The following is a 19,958-nucleotide window of genomic DNA, read 5'->3' on the forward strand; positions in this document are numbered from 1 at the left end:
TGGAGGCCCACTTAAGGTCCTGGGAGATCGTGGACCCAGAAACCTGAAGGGCTCCACCGCAGACACAGTGCTGTCATCTCCACTGTTTTGGACTTGTTCAGCTCCAGGTGGTTCTGACCACACCAGAGGACCAGCTGTTCAACCTCCCGTCTGTAAGCAGACTCGCCGCCGTTCCCGATGAGGCCGATGACCGTTGTGTCGTCTGCGAATGTGATTATACATAACCAAGGGCCATCAGCCACCTCGAGTAGTACGTGGCCATGGAGACTTTAGTTTTGTATGCTAATGTTTTTAGATGTTCCCTCTGACGTGTCGGCAAGCGAAGGGAATAGCATTCAGTGAATAGAAATAGATATGCCCTCCTGAAACATGGTGAACAGTTTTCATATTGACCATTTCTTCAGTAGAAAGCAATTCCAACAAACAGCTTTCTGTGGATTATAAGTGGGGTGTCTCTGTCGATGGTGTTCCACAGGCAAAATTATTTTTCTCTGTAAGCCCCTAATGACTACATATCACATCAGCAATGGTCCCAATATTAGTACTGTGTCGCAGCAGGACCACACTTTGAGATGCGGGGCTCCGAGTTTAAATCCCTGAGTGGTCATTCAGCATAAACCTTTGTGCACTAATGGTTCTGTGAGGAGCTTTTGATAGAAACATCTACCAGATGGCCCATTTATGTGCCTTGAATGCTCCTCTGTTATAAATCTTCACCCGGTGCCCCTCTCTCTCTGTCTCTCTCTCTCTCTCTCTCCCACTTTTACAGGCTCGGAAATGGTAGAGGCTCAGTGTCAAAGGTTTGAGGTGAGGAGTACAGATGGCGAGAGAGTTCTGTTCTCTGCAGATGAAGAGGAGATCAGCATCGGCACCGAGAAACTGAGAGTCACAGGTAGGGCTACGCACAAAAAGTACAACACAAATTGTACTATACTTACAAAATGACCAACATGGTGTTTATGTAAGTGCGGTTGTCTTTTGCTTTGAAGGTTCGCGGGGAAGTTTTCGCCCTCTAGTAATGCAGCAGAACATTGTTTATTTATGAGTGGGCCCAAGTTTTATTAATCTCATACATATGCACAAGGATTCACATGCTCTCACATGTGGGTGACGCACAATGCAAAGTCCCGCCAGTGGTTTTCACACTACTTGATGATCCGCAGGTTGTGGTATCGCGCCAAGATGTGCAGGAACGTGCCAACAAAGGCAGGGATGAAAAATACGCAAGTAAACATGGGCGTTTATCAAGAGGAAAACACATTTGTTAGAGCTTAAGAAGTCACACTAAGTAACACTGAATGTACACACGCCATTTGTTTGTTTGTCTTTAATATTAGCGATATAAGCTCTTTGATTTAGGCCGTTTTCATGTCTCTATAAGGCAGAGTGAGACAGGTCGTTGTCTGACACCCAGAATGCTTCACTGAAGTGAAATTAATTCTGCATCCAGATATCTGACAGATAATCGTGACATCGACATCCTCATGACTTGTCGCTGTCTGATTTGTGATTAAAAGGGCAATATCAATCACACCAGCGTGAAACAGTAACTCATGGTGAAGCTACACATTCACATACAGTATAGATCACTGGAGAGGTCACAGTCTGGACAAGCTGACGCCCCTTTTTTTCCACGTTCATGAGGAACAGATTTTTGTTTCCTGATTCATGAATGGGCTGATACAGAGGTGGACGAACACAGTGGCCTCAGACTCATTTGTGTAATAAGGTTACTTGAGGACGCACACACACACACACACACACACACACACACACAGACACAGACACACACAGTTGTAGGCTGTTAAAGAGAGTGCTCCTGATTAGTGCAGCCAAACAAGACTCGGGTCAGCAAGCGGAGCATTTTTTTTTTTTTTTGCTGAATCGAGAATAAAAAAGGTTAGAACGAGTGAGAGATACAGTGGGTACTAGGAGAGAGAAAGAAAGAGGAAAAAAAGCCCAAAAGAGACAAATAGATGACAGGTCTAAGTAAAGCCAGGTGAGCATAATTGCAGAGGAAAAAAAGAGACAAAGCAATTTAAGTAAAATAAAAGAAGTGGTAGAGGAAAATTGCCTTTTGGTGCACTATAATATATATTTTGTTCCTCTCGTTTACTTATTCTTTCTTTTTTAGTGAGCAAGTGGAAGTGTTTGTTTATGTGTGCCTTTATCTGTGTGCATGTTTGAATACATCAGTAATGCTGTTACCCAATGTACTTTCACAAATACAAAACACACACACACATACACACACCCTGGGTAGATGTGTACACTATAAAAAAATGTCCCCGTCGTCTATCTGTAATGTTGATCGAGCTCAAGAAACTGAACATTGTGAAGAATGCAATTATCAACACGTTCATGCCTAATTAAAATATTAGACTTTCCTATTAGGAAACAAAATACCACACCAAATTACATTTTCAAAATCAACACCTTAAAATATCTGTTACTTTTCCGAATCCAAATGAACTTCTCTCCACATCAGCATGAATTATATCCACTGCCCAGCTCTTATTTAAAAAGAAAATCTGTCACTTTTACAGATGATTCTGTTCCTCCCCCAGATATTCTCTAATCTAGCTCATCTAAAATAAAAAACACACCGTATGTTAGTGTGTCTCTCACTACCAAGTCTGTTTGTAACCAGTGCCGACAACATTATCTCTCCTCCGCTGCGTGTGTGGTTACCCTGTAAGGTGGAGCTGTCTCGTCGTGTTTGATCTTTAAATCCTCGCTCATCCTTGACTCTGAGTGCTGAAAGTGCAGATAGTGAGATTATTACTTTTGGGACTAATTTCATATAGCGGAGAGACACCGGAGCCATAAAACTACAACTGATAGAGTGTACAATGCAACACTGATACTAATCTCTATGTAAAGGCTGATGATGGAAACATTTTCAACTTACTCGTGACTTCCACTTATGAAAATATAAAGCCAGTGGGTGATGGTTTCACATGCACTGGCTCCGCTTTGAACACACTTTACGGGTATTGCGTACCACAACAGGTGCCGCCTGTGACAGCTCATAAACATTTCATGTACACAGTGCTCAGGAGAGCATCTCAGACAATTGTAAATATAGAAGTGAAACCAAAAGGAACGCAGTCAGGAACTGGAATAAACATGGCCGGTGGTTGACAAAGTGAGGAACATCATTGTGCAGAGAAGCAATCCAATGTAGCTACACACACACACACACACACACACACACACACACACACACACACACCTTTAACTGCCATCTCTGTTGTCGGGAGAACTGGGAGCTTGTTCTCGTCCTTCTGCTGGCAGTTGCACAGACACACATTTGCGCAGTGTTCAGTGGGCCTCAGAAAGAAACCTCAGAAAACTGCGTTTCAACTAATAGTAGCAGCAGTTACCTCCTAGTTGTGGTCCTTTGGTTGTACAGCTGCATCTTTGAATCCTGCCAATGAGAAAAGTTCTCTTGTGCGGTTTCAATTTTTTAGCAGTGTTGATGTTCTAACACGCTTTCTACAGTCTCAGCAGGTGCCATGACTTCCCCCCGAAGCATCTGTTCATGGCCGCAGGCTAAAGCAGGGGTGCTTGCTGCACACGGGGGGGTTAAACACTGCATTGTATCAGAGCCAACCTTTTCCACCAACAATTATGTTCTTACTGCATGCAACTTCTCGGCATTAGTCAAATGTGTCTCTTGGAGGGAGTGTAATGTAATGCCACTTAGATAAATCCTGAACCGAATCAGCAAAAAAATGGCAACTAAACTGGAGTTAAAAGTCTCCTAAAATACTTTGTTACGGTTAGGGAAAGATTATGCCTTTGATTATTTCCAGGGCTACCCGGTGGTGTCGTGGCTCGCACTGTTGGCTCACAGCAAAAGGGGGCGGGGTTTGATCCCTGAGTCCAGGCGGTCCTTCTGTGTTGTGTGTGCATGTTCTCGATGTGGCAGCAGGGGTTCCCTCCCGATTCTCTGGCTTCCTCCCACAGTTCAAATACATGCAGCTCAGTTTAATTGGACTCTAAAATTGCACATGGGTGTGAATCTGAGCATGAATGGTTGTCTGTCTCTATTTGTGCCCTGAGATAAACTGGTGACCTGTCCAGGTGAACCCTGCCTCCACCCAATGTCAGCTGGGATCAGCTCCAGCTCCCCTGAATAGGATACGCTGTTTGGATAATGCATAAATGGATGATTTTTTGCTTTAATCAAGTCAACACTGTCTTCTAGTGAGAGACAAAACATAAGCCGTGAATGTGTATATTGCTACTGGAATACTGATATATACTAATATAATTTGTATGACGCACAGACACATTGTGACATACATTTTCAGTGTCTACCTGAGCTCCAACAGTAGAGGTATGATGCAATAGTGTGGAGGCTTTCACACAAAAGATTGACGTGTTTTTTTCCCTTCCTTTCCTCCTCTCTTACTCTTGCTACAGGGAATGAAGGCGTGGTGTTCAGCCACTCTGTAGAGACATCACATGTACGGGCAGAACCTTTCCAAGACCTCAAGTAAGTATTCTAAATGATGGTGTGTGTGTGTGTGTGTGTGCGTGTGCGCGTGTGTCTGTGAATATGTGTGCAGTCTGGCACATTGGCTCATTTACAAGTTACCCCTTATTGTGGTAGAATATTGATGAATTGTGTGTTCTTATGAATAATGTCTGAGATAGTAAGTAAAAATTGATGTGAAAAAAAAAAGATGTTGTTGAGTAAGAATGTGTGCTGCTGAGTTAGCTTGGCAGTCCTGTGGTACAGTGTGCGAAATATTTATAATCAGCTCACTGCAGGAAGGTTTGCTGCTGATTGGCAGCCTGACAGGCCTGACAGAGAGAACACAAGTCCTCTGGGCTTCAGTGTATAAGGGTCAGGCTGTAACCAAGTAGAGCCTTCCACCGACACATGCACTTGAACACATGGAGTGAACGGTTGACGCTTGTTTCCTCGTATTTACTTGAAGGGTTTATTGCCTTATCAGCTTGTACATGAATTCTAAAAGGCACCGTTTTCATCAGACCAAGTTGCTTTGATTTGTTATGAGGTAATGAGGTCAAGTCCTGTCCAAATGATAACTGATAGAACGTTTTTGTTTGTCTGTTATCTATCCAAATTGGGTGGAAAGAAATAAAGTATAGTAAACAGAGTTCTTGGGACCACAGGCAGCTCCTCAATAATGTACCACATCAGCTCAGTCTGATCTAAAGTTGCTTACAATAGCAATACCTCAGACTGTTGTTGTCCCTGTAATTGCAGTAGGATGGATCACAGCTGAATGTATGTTTGCTCTCCGCATCCCCTCTCCTGAAGCGTGTTCTGGGTGTCCGTCATGCACATGTGGGGTTCCTTCATTACGAATGTCTCAACTTCATTCAGGCAGCAGAAAATAGCTTTTGACGAGGGAGGACAACACAAACAGAGAGGGAGGAAAGGAGGCGGAGAGGGAAGCTGACAAGATGACAGAGGAAACCAAGATGCATGGAGTGTGGTGTGCAAGAGAAAAAGGTGAAAAGGGGAGGAAGAGATAATTGACTGGATAGAGGCAGAGGAAGCAGGGCTGGAGTAAGGGGTGATGAAGAGGACAATCCAAAGATAGTTAAAAAAAAAAAAAAAGAAGACAGAGGGGCAGAGGAGGGTGACGGAGAGAAAGAGTTCAGGAGGAGGGGATGGAAGTTAGTTTATAGAAAAAAAGATTAAATCAAACTGGCTTCTGCAGCAAATAATGGGATACAGAGAAATATGAAAGTATTTTGGGTGTGCAAAAATAGCCACTGTTCATACTTTTGTGAGGGAAAAATGGGGACATTTAAGATACTGAATCAAAGTAAAGGACAAGGTGTCAACTGAAAAAGCGACATGTTTCGTGTGTTTTTCATCGACTGGCTTTCAAAAGAAGTAGATAATTATCTGAGACAATGTTTGGGTAGGTTGATGGCTGACCACATGATGTTAGGAATCTTTAAATGTGAGAAATTGTAGGCAGTGCAGGTTTGCCTGATACTCTTAAGCATTTAATTTCTTTATTCTATCATGCATATAATCAGCTTGCATCAAGCTTGGCAGCTGCACCACCAATGGCTTACCCTTCTCTAAAACATTTACAGGCACCATAATAGAGTCTGAAGTTGAGTTTTCTTTTTCATTTTGTTGCACTAACTAAATTGGCTGCTCATGTTGATACTTAATCGAAGCAATTGGTTGTTATTTGGTCCTGCCTGAACCAAGGCTACCTTCCTTTCATTTGTGCCATTCTTTTAGTTTGCATGCATTCCCACGATGGCTCAGTGAAGAGTCCAACAAGGGTATGGAAAGTATGATTAAGGGGTGCCTCTTTTGCCCAGTAATCCTGGACTTGTCATTGTCAAATCCTGGATTTGAATGCAGCGTTGGACCTTTGTAAAATGCGTTCTTTCTTATTCCCCTCTCTCTTCTCACTATATTATTCCAACCAATCACCTAGAAAGAAAATAGAAAATGTGTTCAATAGATTCAGAGTGAAAGAGAAATGTATATCTTCTTATAGATGGTCGGACAGAGAGAGACAAAGGAATAGTTGAAAGCGAAGCCAAATGATCAGTAGAGGAAATAGGACCCCATACGTGCTGAGGGATCAAAGGAGAGGAGAGGGAGGAGGCGTCTTGAGTGAGATTAGTTGAAGGAAACCAAGAAGTGATCGAGGGATGTGTGCAGTTAGGTGGGGATGGAAAGATACAAGGAGGAGGAGGAGCGAGAACATTGGGTCAGTGGACAGGTCAGTGCAGATAAGTACGGCGAGGAAACCTGCGGTGGAAGTGAGAAAAATACTCTCGTGACTATGGTTACAAACACACGACATCAGCCGGTTTAAGACCATTTATATGATTTACACTTCCGTGGAGTTACATAAAACAAATTAAATATGCTATTAAAAAAGCATGAAATGTGTCAATTTTGCCTGAATTGCCTTAAATAAATATTACATTATCCATGCATGCGCACAAAATTCATCCACATGAACGTGCAAACATAAAATAAAAATACTGACACACCTTGTACGCATTAAATACAACCAACTTAATAAAGTGCACACACACACACACGAGTAATTTATGGATTAAAACCTGCATTAAAACACAAATTTATGGCATGCATGAAATAAAACCACTTATCACCCCACACACAGCTTTGTCAGTGCAAGCATATGGAATACATCAGGAACGGCAAGTTACATGCATAAAGTGAAACCTTTACACACACACACACACACACACACACACACACACACACACACACACACACACACACACACACAGACATTGCACTGACCTCTCCACTGCATCACCTGCTGCAGGCTTAATGAAAGCGATAGAAAAATAACACGAATAAAAAAGGCGATTACATGCTTCAGATACTTCCCCCTGTCTGTCGTCAGTCATTAGCTGTTAAATGGAAGGGAAAGAAACAACGAGCTGAGGCCTATCATGAGGATTTTTTTTTTCTTTTTTAATTTGAGGTTTATTAAATGTTTCACAATGCTGGTAGAGAGTGGATTAATAGGAAAAGAAAAGTAAAGTACAGGTTATCTTTTTTCTTCTTAGTTCACAGGCTCTTTATTCACCCAAGATTTGAATCCCTTTCTGGTGGGAACGTTTTATCTTTCTATCTGTCTCCTTTTTCTCGTGGTATCTTTGTCCCCATCTCCCGACTGTCTTGTTGACTAACTCTCCTCTCCACACACGCAATTTTGTCTTTGTCGTTCTCATTCTGTCTAGATCTTCCCACATGTGCATTTCTTCTCCCTGCCGCTATCGCCCAATTCTTTTTCTGTCTCGTTATGAAAAGTAGAGTGTTATGCAGTGAAGGTAAATGGGACATGTAATGAGCGGCTTGAAGTCCATTTAAACCTAATGATCTATCTAACAGTTTAACGGTGAGCAAGGGAGAGAGGACAAGAGGGAAACACAGAAAGATAGATGGTACGCACTTTGTGCGATAAAATACAGGTCAAGATATTCTGATTGGATCGGACACTTTACGCTAAGTTATATTTGAGAAAACACGAGCCGGGCGAGTTGAATGTGGGGAATCAAACACTACTCCACAAGCTAGTAAAAATAACACTCGCTCTCCCACAAACCGCAGCGAGAACAAACATTGAAGCATTTGAACAAACATTGAAGCATTTGTATTTGCATTCCCTCTCAGTCAAAGTAGAAGTAGCTAAAGGCAGGCTCGAAGACGCTTAATGTGCATTCACAGTGACCACAGAGGGAATTAGTGAAGATTTGTATCGTTGTTGTTTCAAGAGCTCCAGGAGTCTTACAGAAGCCGAAGAGCCGTGATAACAGAACTGGGTTACGCTCAGCTATAGTAGCACAGAAACGACATGTTCAGCAGCTTGCTTTCCAGAGAACACCTCAGGAACGCCACGCCGTTCGTTTTCAAAGCCTTCGGTGTGATCGCCACTGAACACCGTGTTCACACTCTTCAGCTTTTTTCAAACCGCTTTCCCACTTTATAGTGTACGTGGAGTGGCCGGGGGGCAGACAGAAAGCAGTCGCTTTGGAGAAAGTGTTGTGCCTGGCATCTTTTTAAGCAGCACACCTGAACATCTTAGAGAATCCTTCAGACAGTTTACTGACTAAATAGCATGGAAAAAAAGTGGGGATTGACAAAATGTAGACAGCCAACAACAACTACAACACCACCAGCCGCAACAACAAACGGACTGAAAATGGAGGAAGTAGCTGTAGAAAAGTTGGTCGTGGATGTTTCTTTGACTGGAGTATAGCTTTGTGGTACGGTTTACCGATAGAAGCAGCGATTCCAGCATGAAAAAAAAAAGTTTTTCAACATCAGTACAAAATGTGACCGAGAGAAGGCAGCCGTAGGTAGAAAGAAACGTGTAAAAAGCAAAACTGGAGACAGATTGTCTCAGAAGATGACTCGTCATTTGCTCTCAAAGCTTGGGGTGATAAGAGTATGAATTTGCAACAAAAAAAAGGCCTCAGGTCAGTTATGTTTTCTATACATTAATTACATTCCAAGAAGGTTTTGGGATTATAACATTATGACTTTCACGCTCTGCAGCTTTAATTACTGTTGCTTTTGGTTCAGACTTGGTTCAGGATGAAATGATAGTGACCGTTTATGATTTGGTGTTGCCTGTAACTCATTGTCAGTTGCTGCACGTTGACCAAAGGTATAGTTCAATGCAAAGGGCATCGGGCGTCAGTATACTGGTGAGGGACAGATGCAGGAATAAGAGGTTTATTGTTGAAGCCTGTTTAGTCACACAAACTGTCGTAGTGTCTCCTCATTCGACGCAGGAATTAAAACCTTCCACTGTGCCAACACAGCAGTTGTTTGAAATGAATGAGTGTTTTTCATTGCCTGAATGAAACCAAAGCTCAGCCCTGAGTGAGAAAAAGTGTATTTTGACAAAATGAAGGACACATTGAGCTATAAACAGATCTTAAAACATGTTACCTGTCATCTCTGAGGTTCGGCAAAACCTTTGATCTTTGAGTGTTTTCATGAGTGTGTGTTGTGTGTTCATTGTGATTTCAGGCTTCGACTTCAGGCTTTCTTCAATATTTATAGACTTAACTCAGAGAATAAACATTGATTCCTGTTGTTTATTGTGTTTGTTCTCAATTCTTGTTTTGGAGTACTGATTTTCTCTCTCCCGCTTTTTAACCACTTTTACTTTTATATGATGAAAGTCATCTTTTACTGGCAATATTTAACTAATGTAACACTGGCATTTATTTATTTTTGTTACACCACATATCTGTTGTTGTACCTTCTTTTCACCTCTCCGTCATTCATATGTTATGCTTTGCTCACAGCACTTCATGTGACTATTTCTTTTAAAAAAACATCGTCAAATGTTTGTTTTTTTGCTCTGGTTCTTATCATTTTCGTTTGGATGGAAGTCATTCTCTATCCCCAAATAGTGAGACGAGAGACAGGAGTGTCCTGCTGAAATTTTACTCGAGATGTCGAATGAAAAAGAAAATGTGTTGGTGTTTAAAAAATACAAATCATATTTTTGCTAAAATGAGTGACATGAGTCCTGAAATCACTCAAACAGTGACAGCAAGCTGCCAAAGGTATAGAGAGAGATTGAGGTAAAGAGGGAAGAGCGTCAATCAGCCTATTAAAAAACTAACCGCAACTAAACAGAGTTATTAGCGGCCGGAAAGCTAGAGTGACAGTCAGGCAGACAGACAGCCTTGATAAAGCTATAATCTGCATCCTTTTCATTTTAATTCTATTTTAGTTGTAGTTCTTAATCCTCAAGGTCCTGTTTGTTGTGCCTTTCTTTGTTGTAGAGCTCTGGTGTTATGGTACTCTGTTTCCCATCAAGCAGCATAGTCAGCAATGACATATGTCCATTTAAAATACAAACAAAATAACTATTGTGATTATTAATTGTGATTTTTATGATTTGTTTTGCATGATTATTACACAGGCATAGATACACAAGTCTGCCTAAATCTTTGGATTTATAGTCCAGCATTCTTTGACAACATAGCAAATCCTAATCCAGCGGCCCACTTTAGTCCGTGACTGCTCCGCAGTGGCAGCACCACTGCAAAAACACTTCAAGCAAGAGCACTTCTTTGACAGAGACACGAAAATCAATTAACTGACCCAAAAAGTTTGAGGAGTCTCACACCGCAGCAACACCACACTGCGCTTGCGGCAATGGGTTATTTTAGGTCTCCAACTTCATCTGATGCTCGGCTCCACAGCAAAGAGATTCAAGCTGCTGAGCAGTCAATATCTCCCTGTTCCTTTTCACTCTTTCATCCTCTTATCCCTCCCTCGGTGCCTCCTTCCCCTCTATCCAAGTCCTGGGGTTATAAGGAGGCTCCCTGGGGAGAGTTAGCCCAAACACAGGCAAGGGCATCGGAGAAGGATTTGTGCTCTGTGCCCCCTGCCACTCCCTCGCTCTATTTCCATGCATCTATCTATCGAGGCTTCCATCTGAAGCAAGTTAAAGAGGACTGCAGAGGAACTGGAAGCCCTATCAGACTCAGGGGCATGGGAAAAGATTGAATTTACAAAGGGCTAAATATTGTAGGGCAACGGCTTGAAAAGGGTGCTCAGGGATAATCATTTCCTCAGATACAGTGCCAGATATACAATGTTTCTTTATACAAGAAAAACACACGCACACACACACACACACACACACACACACACACACACACACACACACCATTTTCCACACAAAAAGTAATTATTTAAACAAAGTGCAAAGTGAATACATTTCAGCATGATTAACACTAAAGGGAAATCTTACGAGACATTTAATTTGAAGCACCAGTTTTTTCATTCACTGTAGTTTTAGAACTATGCCTATGACGTCGCTACCCAATCCACTGCCTCCTCCTGCCACCCCTGACAATAATTACTCTGTCATTGAGATATACCAGAATACCTGGTATTTTGCGGAAGCGGATGTGACAATAGTTACAGTATTGTAACCCTACTTCCATGCGATCCCATGGCAGTATAAATGATACGTGCACATCCCCGTTAAGTGAGACGATGTGCACATGTATGCACGAGGCGCTGCAGCGGTTTCTTTTCTCGTATATGTTCACAAAGGATTTGTTGGGAACAGCATTCATATTTTTTTTTTATAACACAATTGTCATTGCATCCTGTCTGCAATGTAGTGACTGCATCCCAAGATATATTTAACACCCTTTCAGTTACCTCAACGTCCTGAGATTTGCTAATTATTTCATTGTGACAGATTTTTGGTGAATTGGACTGTTATTGCAATCTGCTCCGTAACGTTCTGAAATGTTTCATGGATTTCACGAAAGTCATAAACATAGCAAAGCTGTTTTAGTTTTATACATTAGTGAAATGTGAGTTTTTAATTTCTTTGGGGTTTAGGGATCCTCAGTTAAAGCACTGAGGGATCCCTAAACCACAGTTTAACCACCACTAGATCAACTCCAGTAACTGGCTGGGGAGAACGGCTTTATCCATCTATTCTTTCCCAAGTGGAAAGCCCCCAACACAAAGCCATTTATAAGACTGGAAATGTGTTTGACCCTCCCTCCCCTCAACAACTACTCCCTCAGGGTACTACTCTTAATGAGAATGAGTTTTTATTTCACTCTTGTATTGGTGTTTTTTGTGTATACTCATGTAGCTGTTATTCTTACCAGCTTAAGAAGTTTAGCATTGTGAGAGCAACAGAGTCTAAGGTGAATGTGTTCATGTTCTTTGTCCTTGTGTCTGCCCCTCAGCGATATTTTTCCATCCACATTAAACCATTAAACCATTAAACCAGGTCATCCCCTGGAAGAAGCTTTACTGGAGTCAGTTTGTCCGTCGTTTTCCTTTTCTTCTGTCCTTCTCTTGTCTAATTCAGTGGTTCTGCTGCTGTATGTCTTGGGCCCTGTAAAGTTCATTCACCTGGTGTCACAGGTGTAAAACAGCCGCTGATTGAATGGCAAGAATGAGAGAGAGAGAGAGAGAGAGAGAGAGAATTAAGGGCATCCTACTCTGACCATGTTTCTGTCATTCATCTCTCCATCCCAGCAAGTGAAAGGCTGACCTCTACGCATAGATTAAAGTATGTGGAGAGAAGGTCCACTTCCTCCATCATACTCTATATTGCCTCCTTCGTCCTAACTTTCCATGTAATGAATGCACCGCTGTAGTTTTCTGATTCAAAGTTGGAAGCAAAAGTTTTTTTTTTCTCACATGTTTCTCTGTAGTAGGTCTCTAAATGATTAAAGTGCTAATGTGACTTAATGGTCTTGGGTCCTACGGGTACTTGCAATTTAACCCAATTACAGACTGTAACATTTTACAAGTCCTTGAAGTAGGGATTGGGAAAATGAGTCATCCCCTGGCCTCCGTTTTCCTCTCCTCCCCACCTGCACATCCAACAGTTCACTCATTCCAAATTCATTTCCAAACAACTCAAGTTGATTTTAGGGTAAGAAAAAAAGCGTTTTTCACTGATATATTGGAGTGTTTCTGCTCAGCTATATACTAATAGATACAGACAAGAAGCATGAACAAATATGTATTCGAAGCACAGGGCACACTCGTTATCTTGAATATTTGAGGGGCCCCAAGTCAGAGGTTTAACAAATAATCCACAGTGCCATGAACCTTCACATTAGAGAAGTATAGTTGACATACAAGTGTTGATTGAGGTTACAATCCTCAATGTCTGAAAGAAGCATCAATGTGACCAATTAAGACCAATTCTCATGGCAATTTTTGAAGGCATCTCAGAGCAGAGTTGATTTAACCAGGTTTCTTCTGTTAAGCAGCCAGATAGATAGAGTATGGAGTGGGAAGGCAAAGTACACCACCTAATTATTTTTCTAAAAACCCAGAGAGTAGACCCGCCCCCAGCTGGTTTTTGATTAAAAAGTTGGGGTTTGTGTCAAAGTAATTGGAAATCATTAAAATTTAGAAAGAGCCACATTCTCTTTGAACTGTGCCTTTGGGAAAAGTTTCTCCTCCCATTAGAGTTCCCATTAAACAATAGCAGATCTCTTGCATAATACCCTTTGTTTTTTTTTTAATACTTGGGGTCAACTTGATACAGGATCGATTGCAAATTTTCACAAAAAAAAAGGTGTTTTCATCTTTTATCTCTCAGCTTCTCTTCATTCCTTTCATGATGATCACAGCAAATCCTGTGCTGTCTTTGATATGCAGGCTGCTATTTGTCTCTTGCAATGATTTTCCATACAAAAACAGCAAAAATCTACTCAATTTTAGTAACACATGTTCTATCAAACATTGTATTATTCACGAGTCAGTAAACCAAAACCACAACAAAGCTCTTTAAAATAGCACAATAACTTAGCTAAAATGTGCTGTGGTGCTGTCCTGCAATTGGATTTTTGGTCCATCGAACACCTCCTGTTTCCTTGGTACAACAAGGACAATCAGCCCTGCCCCGCTCGGTTTTGTCTCTTATTGATTAGAAACACAGGGAAATCATTGAGAACAAAGAGAGAGAGAGGGAAGGCAAGCGAATAACAAGCGAGCCCGGTTATGGGAACGATCCATAAAGTATCTGAATTTCGGTGTGTGTTTTTGTGTATTTGTTAGATTGCCATGTTCTACTCATTAAAGTAATACTTTTGCTCAGATGTGGACATTTGGAAGTAAGTGTCCTAGATTTTAGGGAGAAAAGCTGGTCGGGATGTTCCGATCAAATTCCTTGTCCCATGTTGTGATAATTGTCGGTTACTACTCTCTTAACTTTAATGTGTATTTCCCTTTATCGTACAGCGCTGCTGTAAATATTTACAAGTACAATGAGTACAAGTTAATGAGTCCATTTCAACAAGGTAAAGTAAACTTGATAATGTAATGTTCACATAACCTGAAGATATTAAAACCACTGTCAGTCCAAACTCAAAGACCGATGCTTGGTCAGTGGCCCTAAACGTCCAATACCGACTCTCCCTGGCACTCCGTATGAGACGATTGGGTCAAACAAACACAGGTCCTTTCACACAGAAACGTATAGTATCTCAGACAAAACACACAGAAGGAGCACCAAAAACCAAAGTACATCATGTGATGTACAAGTTACTTTTAGCATCACTATACAACAAAGCTAAAGAGTTGTAAAGTTCACTTTCGGTTTGTGAGCAAATGGAAGAAAAAGATAAAGCAGCACGTTGTTAATGTGGTAAGATGAACAGGAACAGAAGATTTTTACAACTGGAGCAAACCTCAGACTTCCAACATTCAGAGGCTTTTCATTCATGGACCTGTTCTATGGGCTCGCCAACCCTGTCCCCTAATACATTTACGCACGAATAATTTGTGTTACCAAATTACATTTTTATGGAAACGAAATTGTTCACTGTATTATGTGCAGCGGCAGCATTTCTTTCTATAGTAGGAAGTGTGGCCTTTTAGTACAGCAAGCGAGTCCTCTGCAGGGGGTCAGGATAGATGAAGGGCAGGACTTTGAAGCTTGAGATTGGGATTCACATATTCAGTCCCTCGTGAGCTATGGTTAAGCAGAGGTGGTTAGGGAATGGGAAAAGAGAGTGATAATGAAAAACACATCTCGTCTTGTGCTTTCTAAGTTACTTTCTCTGTATTTGAAAACCACAAGCTTACCTTTGAATTTTACCAAAGGCTAAGTTGTCAAACATACGCTGCATCCTCCATACAGTAGTTGGTGTGAGTAACACCAGCAGTGGTATATACATCATGTAATAATGACAATGCTTGCTGTAAACTTGTGCAGCACCTACCATGTTACTGTTGATGCCTCCTTTCCAAGGTAACAAAGTGCTCCCACAAGTCATTGCGTGATGAGAGGGTTTCTTTAATTAGTAAACAGAGCTTTGCAATGACGCCTCAGTAAACTGTATACATTGTTATTCTGTCATTGTTTGTCTTTGTTGATTGTTGTTTATCTTTATTAGTTATTGTTTATCAACTGCTGTTTATCATTGGGTGCTTTTGTACACATCTTGAGGGGGAATATGTGAAAACAACAACACCCAGTTAATATTTAACAGTCTCAACATATTGCTACGCATCTGTTCCTTGTGTAAATGTATGTGTGTGTGCGTGTGTGTGTGTGTGTGTCTGCGTGTGTGTGCGTGTGTCTGTGTGTGTGTGTCTGTGTGTGTGAGTTTTTGTGTGAATGTGAACTCCGCTTTTGAGTGTTTTTGAGTGTGGGTTTCAAAGATAGACGGCTGTTAATATCAGATTTTGCGATAGAGCCAATTGTTCCACTGCGGGTAAAGACTATTACAAATGGCTAGAGGCTGTTTTGGCGAGACACTGAAATCACAGCAGATAAATAACAAAGAACACACACACACACACACACACACACACACACACACACAGGCCCACTCGTTTGCACACATGCACATGCTCCTAATCCAAACTCAACCAGCTTGCAGACATTTATGAGAAAACCTGACTTAAAGGCAGAAATTTAAGGCAGGAGAGTGAAAAATAAACAATGTGAATTTGCAGTAAAACTTATCGAGACCATTTTTCAGCTGTCGTTTCTCTTATGATTTGAAAAAAGAAAAGAGCTTTGAGTAACATCTGCAAAACAGCAAACGGTTAACTTAAATTAACAGGACCGTTACTCAGGGTACCGACATTTCTGTCCCTGCAAAACAGATTTTTGCTGACATTACGTCAACATTTGTTACGTTTTGTGATGTCATGTCACCTGACACCATGGCGCTAGTCATAACCCACGTCTGTGGCTTACGTTACAATATGAAACATGGGATGAGATCATGCTGATTGATGATCAGAGGAACTGTAGATTTCAATTATGTAAGATCGTGTATCATCACAACACTTGGTTTTGTTCATGGTATAAAGTAGCCACACAAGTTGAATAAAAAAGAAAAGGGTTTTTGCATTACCTTTTAATTATTATGACTTTTTGTGAAAACATTTGTTTTTAATAGGAGATAATGAAATGATGCATCCTTTGCTGATTTTAAACCATACAAAATACAAAGTATGACAATTTAGAGAAAGAGAGGGATATAAAGAGAGCAATATTCAGGCAAAGCCAGAATCCAGCCAGGAGGTGAGGGACGAGGTGGAGGATGGGTAACACACTGATAGGACGGCTGTAGGAGGGCAGGCGATGAGGCCAATGAAAAAGAGAAAAGCAGTTCATCGTGTTTCTTGTACAGTATTGGTCTCTGGTTAGTTTTTCTCTCCCCACTCTGATCCACTCTCTTTCTGCTGCCCCCCTTTTCTTCCGATCTATTTTTCTCTTGTATCATTATTCCTCTTTCCTTTTCTCTCGGTGTCCACTAGGGGGAGGGTGTGAACTACACTATATTATCTATCTTTTTATCTGCTGTACCTTTGGTTCACTCTCTTTTCTTCCTCCTCTCCCGTGGTCTGACTACCAAGGAGGCGAAAGAATCCACTTGTGAATGTACTGTGTTGTGTCGTGACAATTTTGTAATCCCAGTCTGACCAGACAAAAATCTCTACCAGTAATGTCACACTTTCACTGCTCAGATCATGGTACACAGGACCAGCATCAGCTTGAAATGTGCACTCCGATGGGAAGCTGTTCTCTCCCATGCCATCTCGCTCCAGCCGCTTCTTTCAGTTCGTATTTTGATTGTCTTTGTACAAAGGACAAAAGGGGTTCATTAGCTTTCTGATCATCTTCTGATGACATCCAGGTGGGCAACAATGCCTCAATTTAGGCAATCTGGATAAAATTAATTCAGACAAAAGGTAAGCTTTTACAGGACACAGCATGGTGAAACATAAGGGGAGGTCATCATAATTAGATTGTGCATAATCAGAGGTATTTACCTTACAATCCTCCCTTTAATCACTCATAAAAGTAAACATTAGGAGGATGCATCAAGATTGAAACAGAAATGGTAAGGAAAAAAAAAGATAGGTTATGACCGGTGATTTCACCAACTAATATGTTTAGACAAGAGAACGCTTTCATCAGTTATTCAAAATCTCTTCTTTCTCTCGCTGAATTGGAGCAGCCATTAGTTCACGATGGGTGTTTTAATTACAGTGAGAGCGGCCTCCCCTTCGTCTGTGGGCAGAGCGAGACACTTGAACCTCCGTCTCAAGAGAAAGCACCTTTCTGTAATGGCTGGTTTGAGGTGATGCAGCAGGCCCTTTGTTGGCTGTGGATATGCTGATTTCACCTTTGTGTGTGTAGAGGTCAACATTGTGCACACAGCACATCTACGGTGTGTGTAGATAGTGGTGTCGGATCTGATATTCCCAGTGTAGGTGTAGTAATCACTTGGTTTTAATCAAGTGAATGCAGTGTTATTGTCTTAGTTGGTTTCAGTCCGCTTGCATATTAGACAAAAGTGGAGTCTCTAGGGATGGATAATCCCAGATGCACTGTGTAGAGTAGTCATCCCAAAAACAACATGAATTATCTTTTGGTCCACTTTTTTAAATTTGTATTATGGTTCCCCCTCTTTTTAAGCTCAATGTTTTAGTGCTGTTAGAAATGTCTTGACCTAGGAAACCTACATAGTCACATAGAGTTAAGTCAGACTGACTCTGTGGTCCTGGTCGGAGAGATGTTTTAGCGAATGTGTCTATCTTACGGGCCTCTTTTTGTTGGTGAACAGATCGTTTAATCATCAACATACTGTGTCACCAGGCTCCCTGCTGCTACTGTGTGTACTGTTCAACAATGAGGACCGCATGCTCTCCGGTGAAACTTGTTGGAGTGCTGTGTGTGTGGGTTTGGCTCTATGGGAACTTGTGTATGTTCTCTACAGGACTGGCGAATCCTTCCTTTGACCTTCTACTACAATGACTTTCCATTGTCAGAATCACAGGACTCAACCACCTGGTCTTTTCTGATTCCTTTCAAAGTTCGCCTGTATTGCTGTGCATTCTGGGATAATGCTTCAACAACTGCAGCCCCCTTCTTGTGGCATATCTGGCAGTTCGCTGGCAATTGAGCGCATCTCATCTGGTGTCCAGGCTCTGTAGACATACATCCCCTCTACTCTTTCTGCTCTTGGTTTGGCACCTTAATCATTGGGAGAGCGTGAGTTGTCTGTGATCGTGTTCTCCAGAAATGGGGCTGAATGAGCGAGCCTCAGGACTCAGCACGTCTTGTTTGTGGAAGGCTACACTTGGATGATATGAAGGTGGAGTCCAACTACTCTTTAGCCTCTCCAAACAAGTTAAGAGGCTGTTGGTTTTTAAAAACCTTAGATGCGCATCTGAGGCAGGGAGGAGATTCAGGTAATTTTGTACATTCACTTCCTTACATTACTACCCTTTATTACCTTCATTTCTCAGAAAATCCCAATGTTTTTACTCACACAGGAAGCTGTTTACGGGACCCACCACCATCATTTTTGCACATCATATTAGATCAAATTCCCAATTGTTGTTAAATTGCAGTCACTCACTTACCCAGAGATATCTCTTCAACGTGACATACGATGTATCATACAATCTCCCCTCGTGAACTCTTCTCAGGGGAGGTTTGACTACCGTGGTCTTGGGTGATTTTGAGTTCCCTCACCGACTGTTCACAGAATTGATTTGTGCAGAGAGTGAATCAGAGTGAGTTAGGCATTCCCAAAGAGCCCCTAACTTGTTGTGGTAATGTATTAATCCGACTCTGATAACGAGGAACGAGACAAAAATCTCTTAAAGTAATCTCACACTTTTAAAGTTCAGTGCAAGCATTAGGTTCAAATGTGCACCCCGATGGGAAGCTGTTTTCTCTCTTCATACCTTGGCTTGGTCGTCCCCAATGATTGTTTCTTTCAATTAGTAACTTGCATGTTTTGGTTCAGAAGACAAAGGGGCCTTCTGATCGTCTTCTGATTACATCCAGGTGGGCAACAGTGTCTTATTTTAGGCAATTAGGCCAGGTTTTATTCAGACAAAGCTAACATTGTACGGGATTCCCCATGATCAAACATAAGGGGGAGTCAACATGATTTGGTGTGCATGGTCAGAGGAATTATCCTTACGAGACTCTACAATACACGTTTCACAAATATGGTTTCTTCCTCTCCTGCATCATGTTGTTCAAGTATTCATTTGTGTATTTGTGTGCACCACACACATTTCGGTTTGATAAAGAATGATGCATCTTTCCACTGACATGCACCTCAAAGCTCGGAAATGTCTGAAAAACGTAGAAGTTTCTGGAAACAGACTCTTCCCTCACTAATTAAACGCGAGCCCGTATTCACTTGCCCTTAAAAAAAAAAGTCACAGCTTCATGCATTTGCTACGCTCATACATGGTAAAAATAATGAACGTAGCTTTCGAACCAAATTTCATCGTTTTTTTTTTTTTTACAATCCGTGTAAAGTGAACATAATATGCCACAAATGACAAAATGAAAATTTGAGTAAAAAAAATGTGTTTTGTTCATTTTGACTGGCTGTAAAAAGAAAAAAAAGAGAAAGAGCTTAAAGAAAAACGTGACCTGGACTGAATA

General features: G+C 41.4%; 1 protein-coding gene across 2 annotated transcripts in view; it reads left to right on the forward strand.

The window, feature by feature from the left end:
- LOC137795085 (zeta-sarcoglycan-like) overlaps positions 1-19,958 on the forward strand; it is a 296,918-nt gene that overhangs the window by 249,593 nt on the left and 27,367 nt on the right. For both annotated transcript variants that reach the window (XM_068592345.1, XM_068592346.1), the window contains exons 5-6: positions 770-892; positions 4,432-4,504. In XM_068592345.1, coding sequence (XP_068448446.1) covers positions 770-892; positions 4,432-4,504 — 196 coding nt within the window. The remainder of the gene's footprint in view (positions 1-769; positions 893-4,431; positions 4,505-19,958) is intronic.

This window comes from Clinocottus analis, unplaced genomic scaffold (genome assembly GCF_023055335.1).
Source record: "Clinocottus analis isolate CAN_PGR_092001 unplaced genomic scaffold, fCliAna1.0.p SCAF_27, whole genome shotgun sequence".
NCBI lineage: Eukaryota > Metazoa > Chordata > Actinopteri > Perciformes > Cottidae > Clinocottus > Clinocottus analis.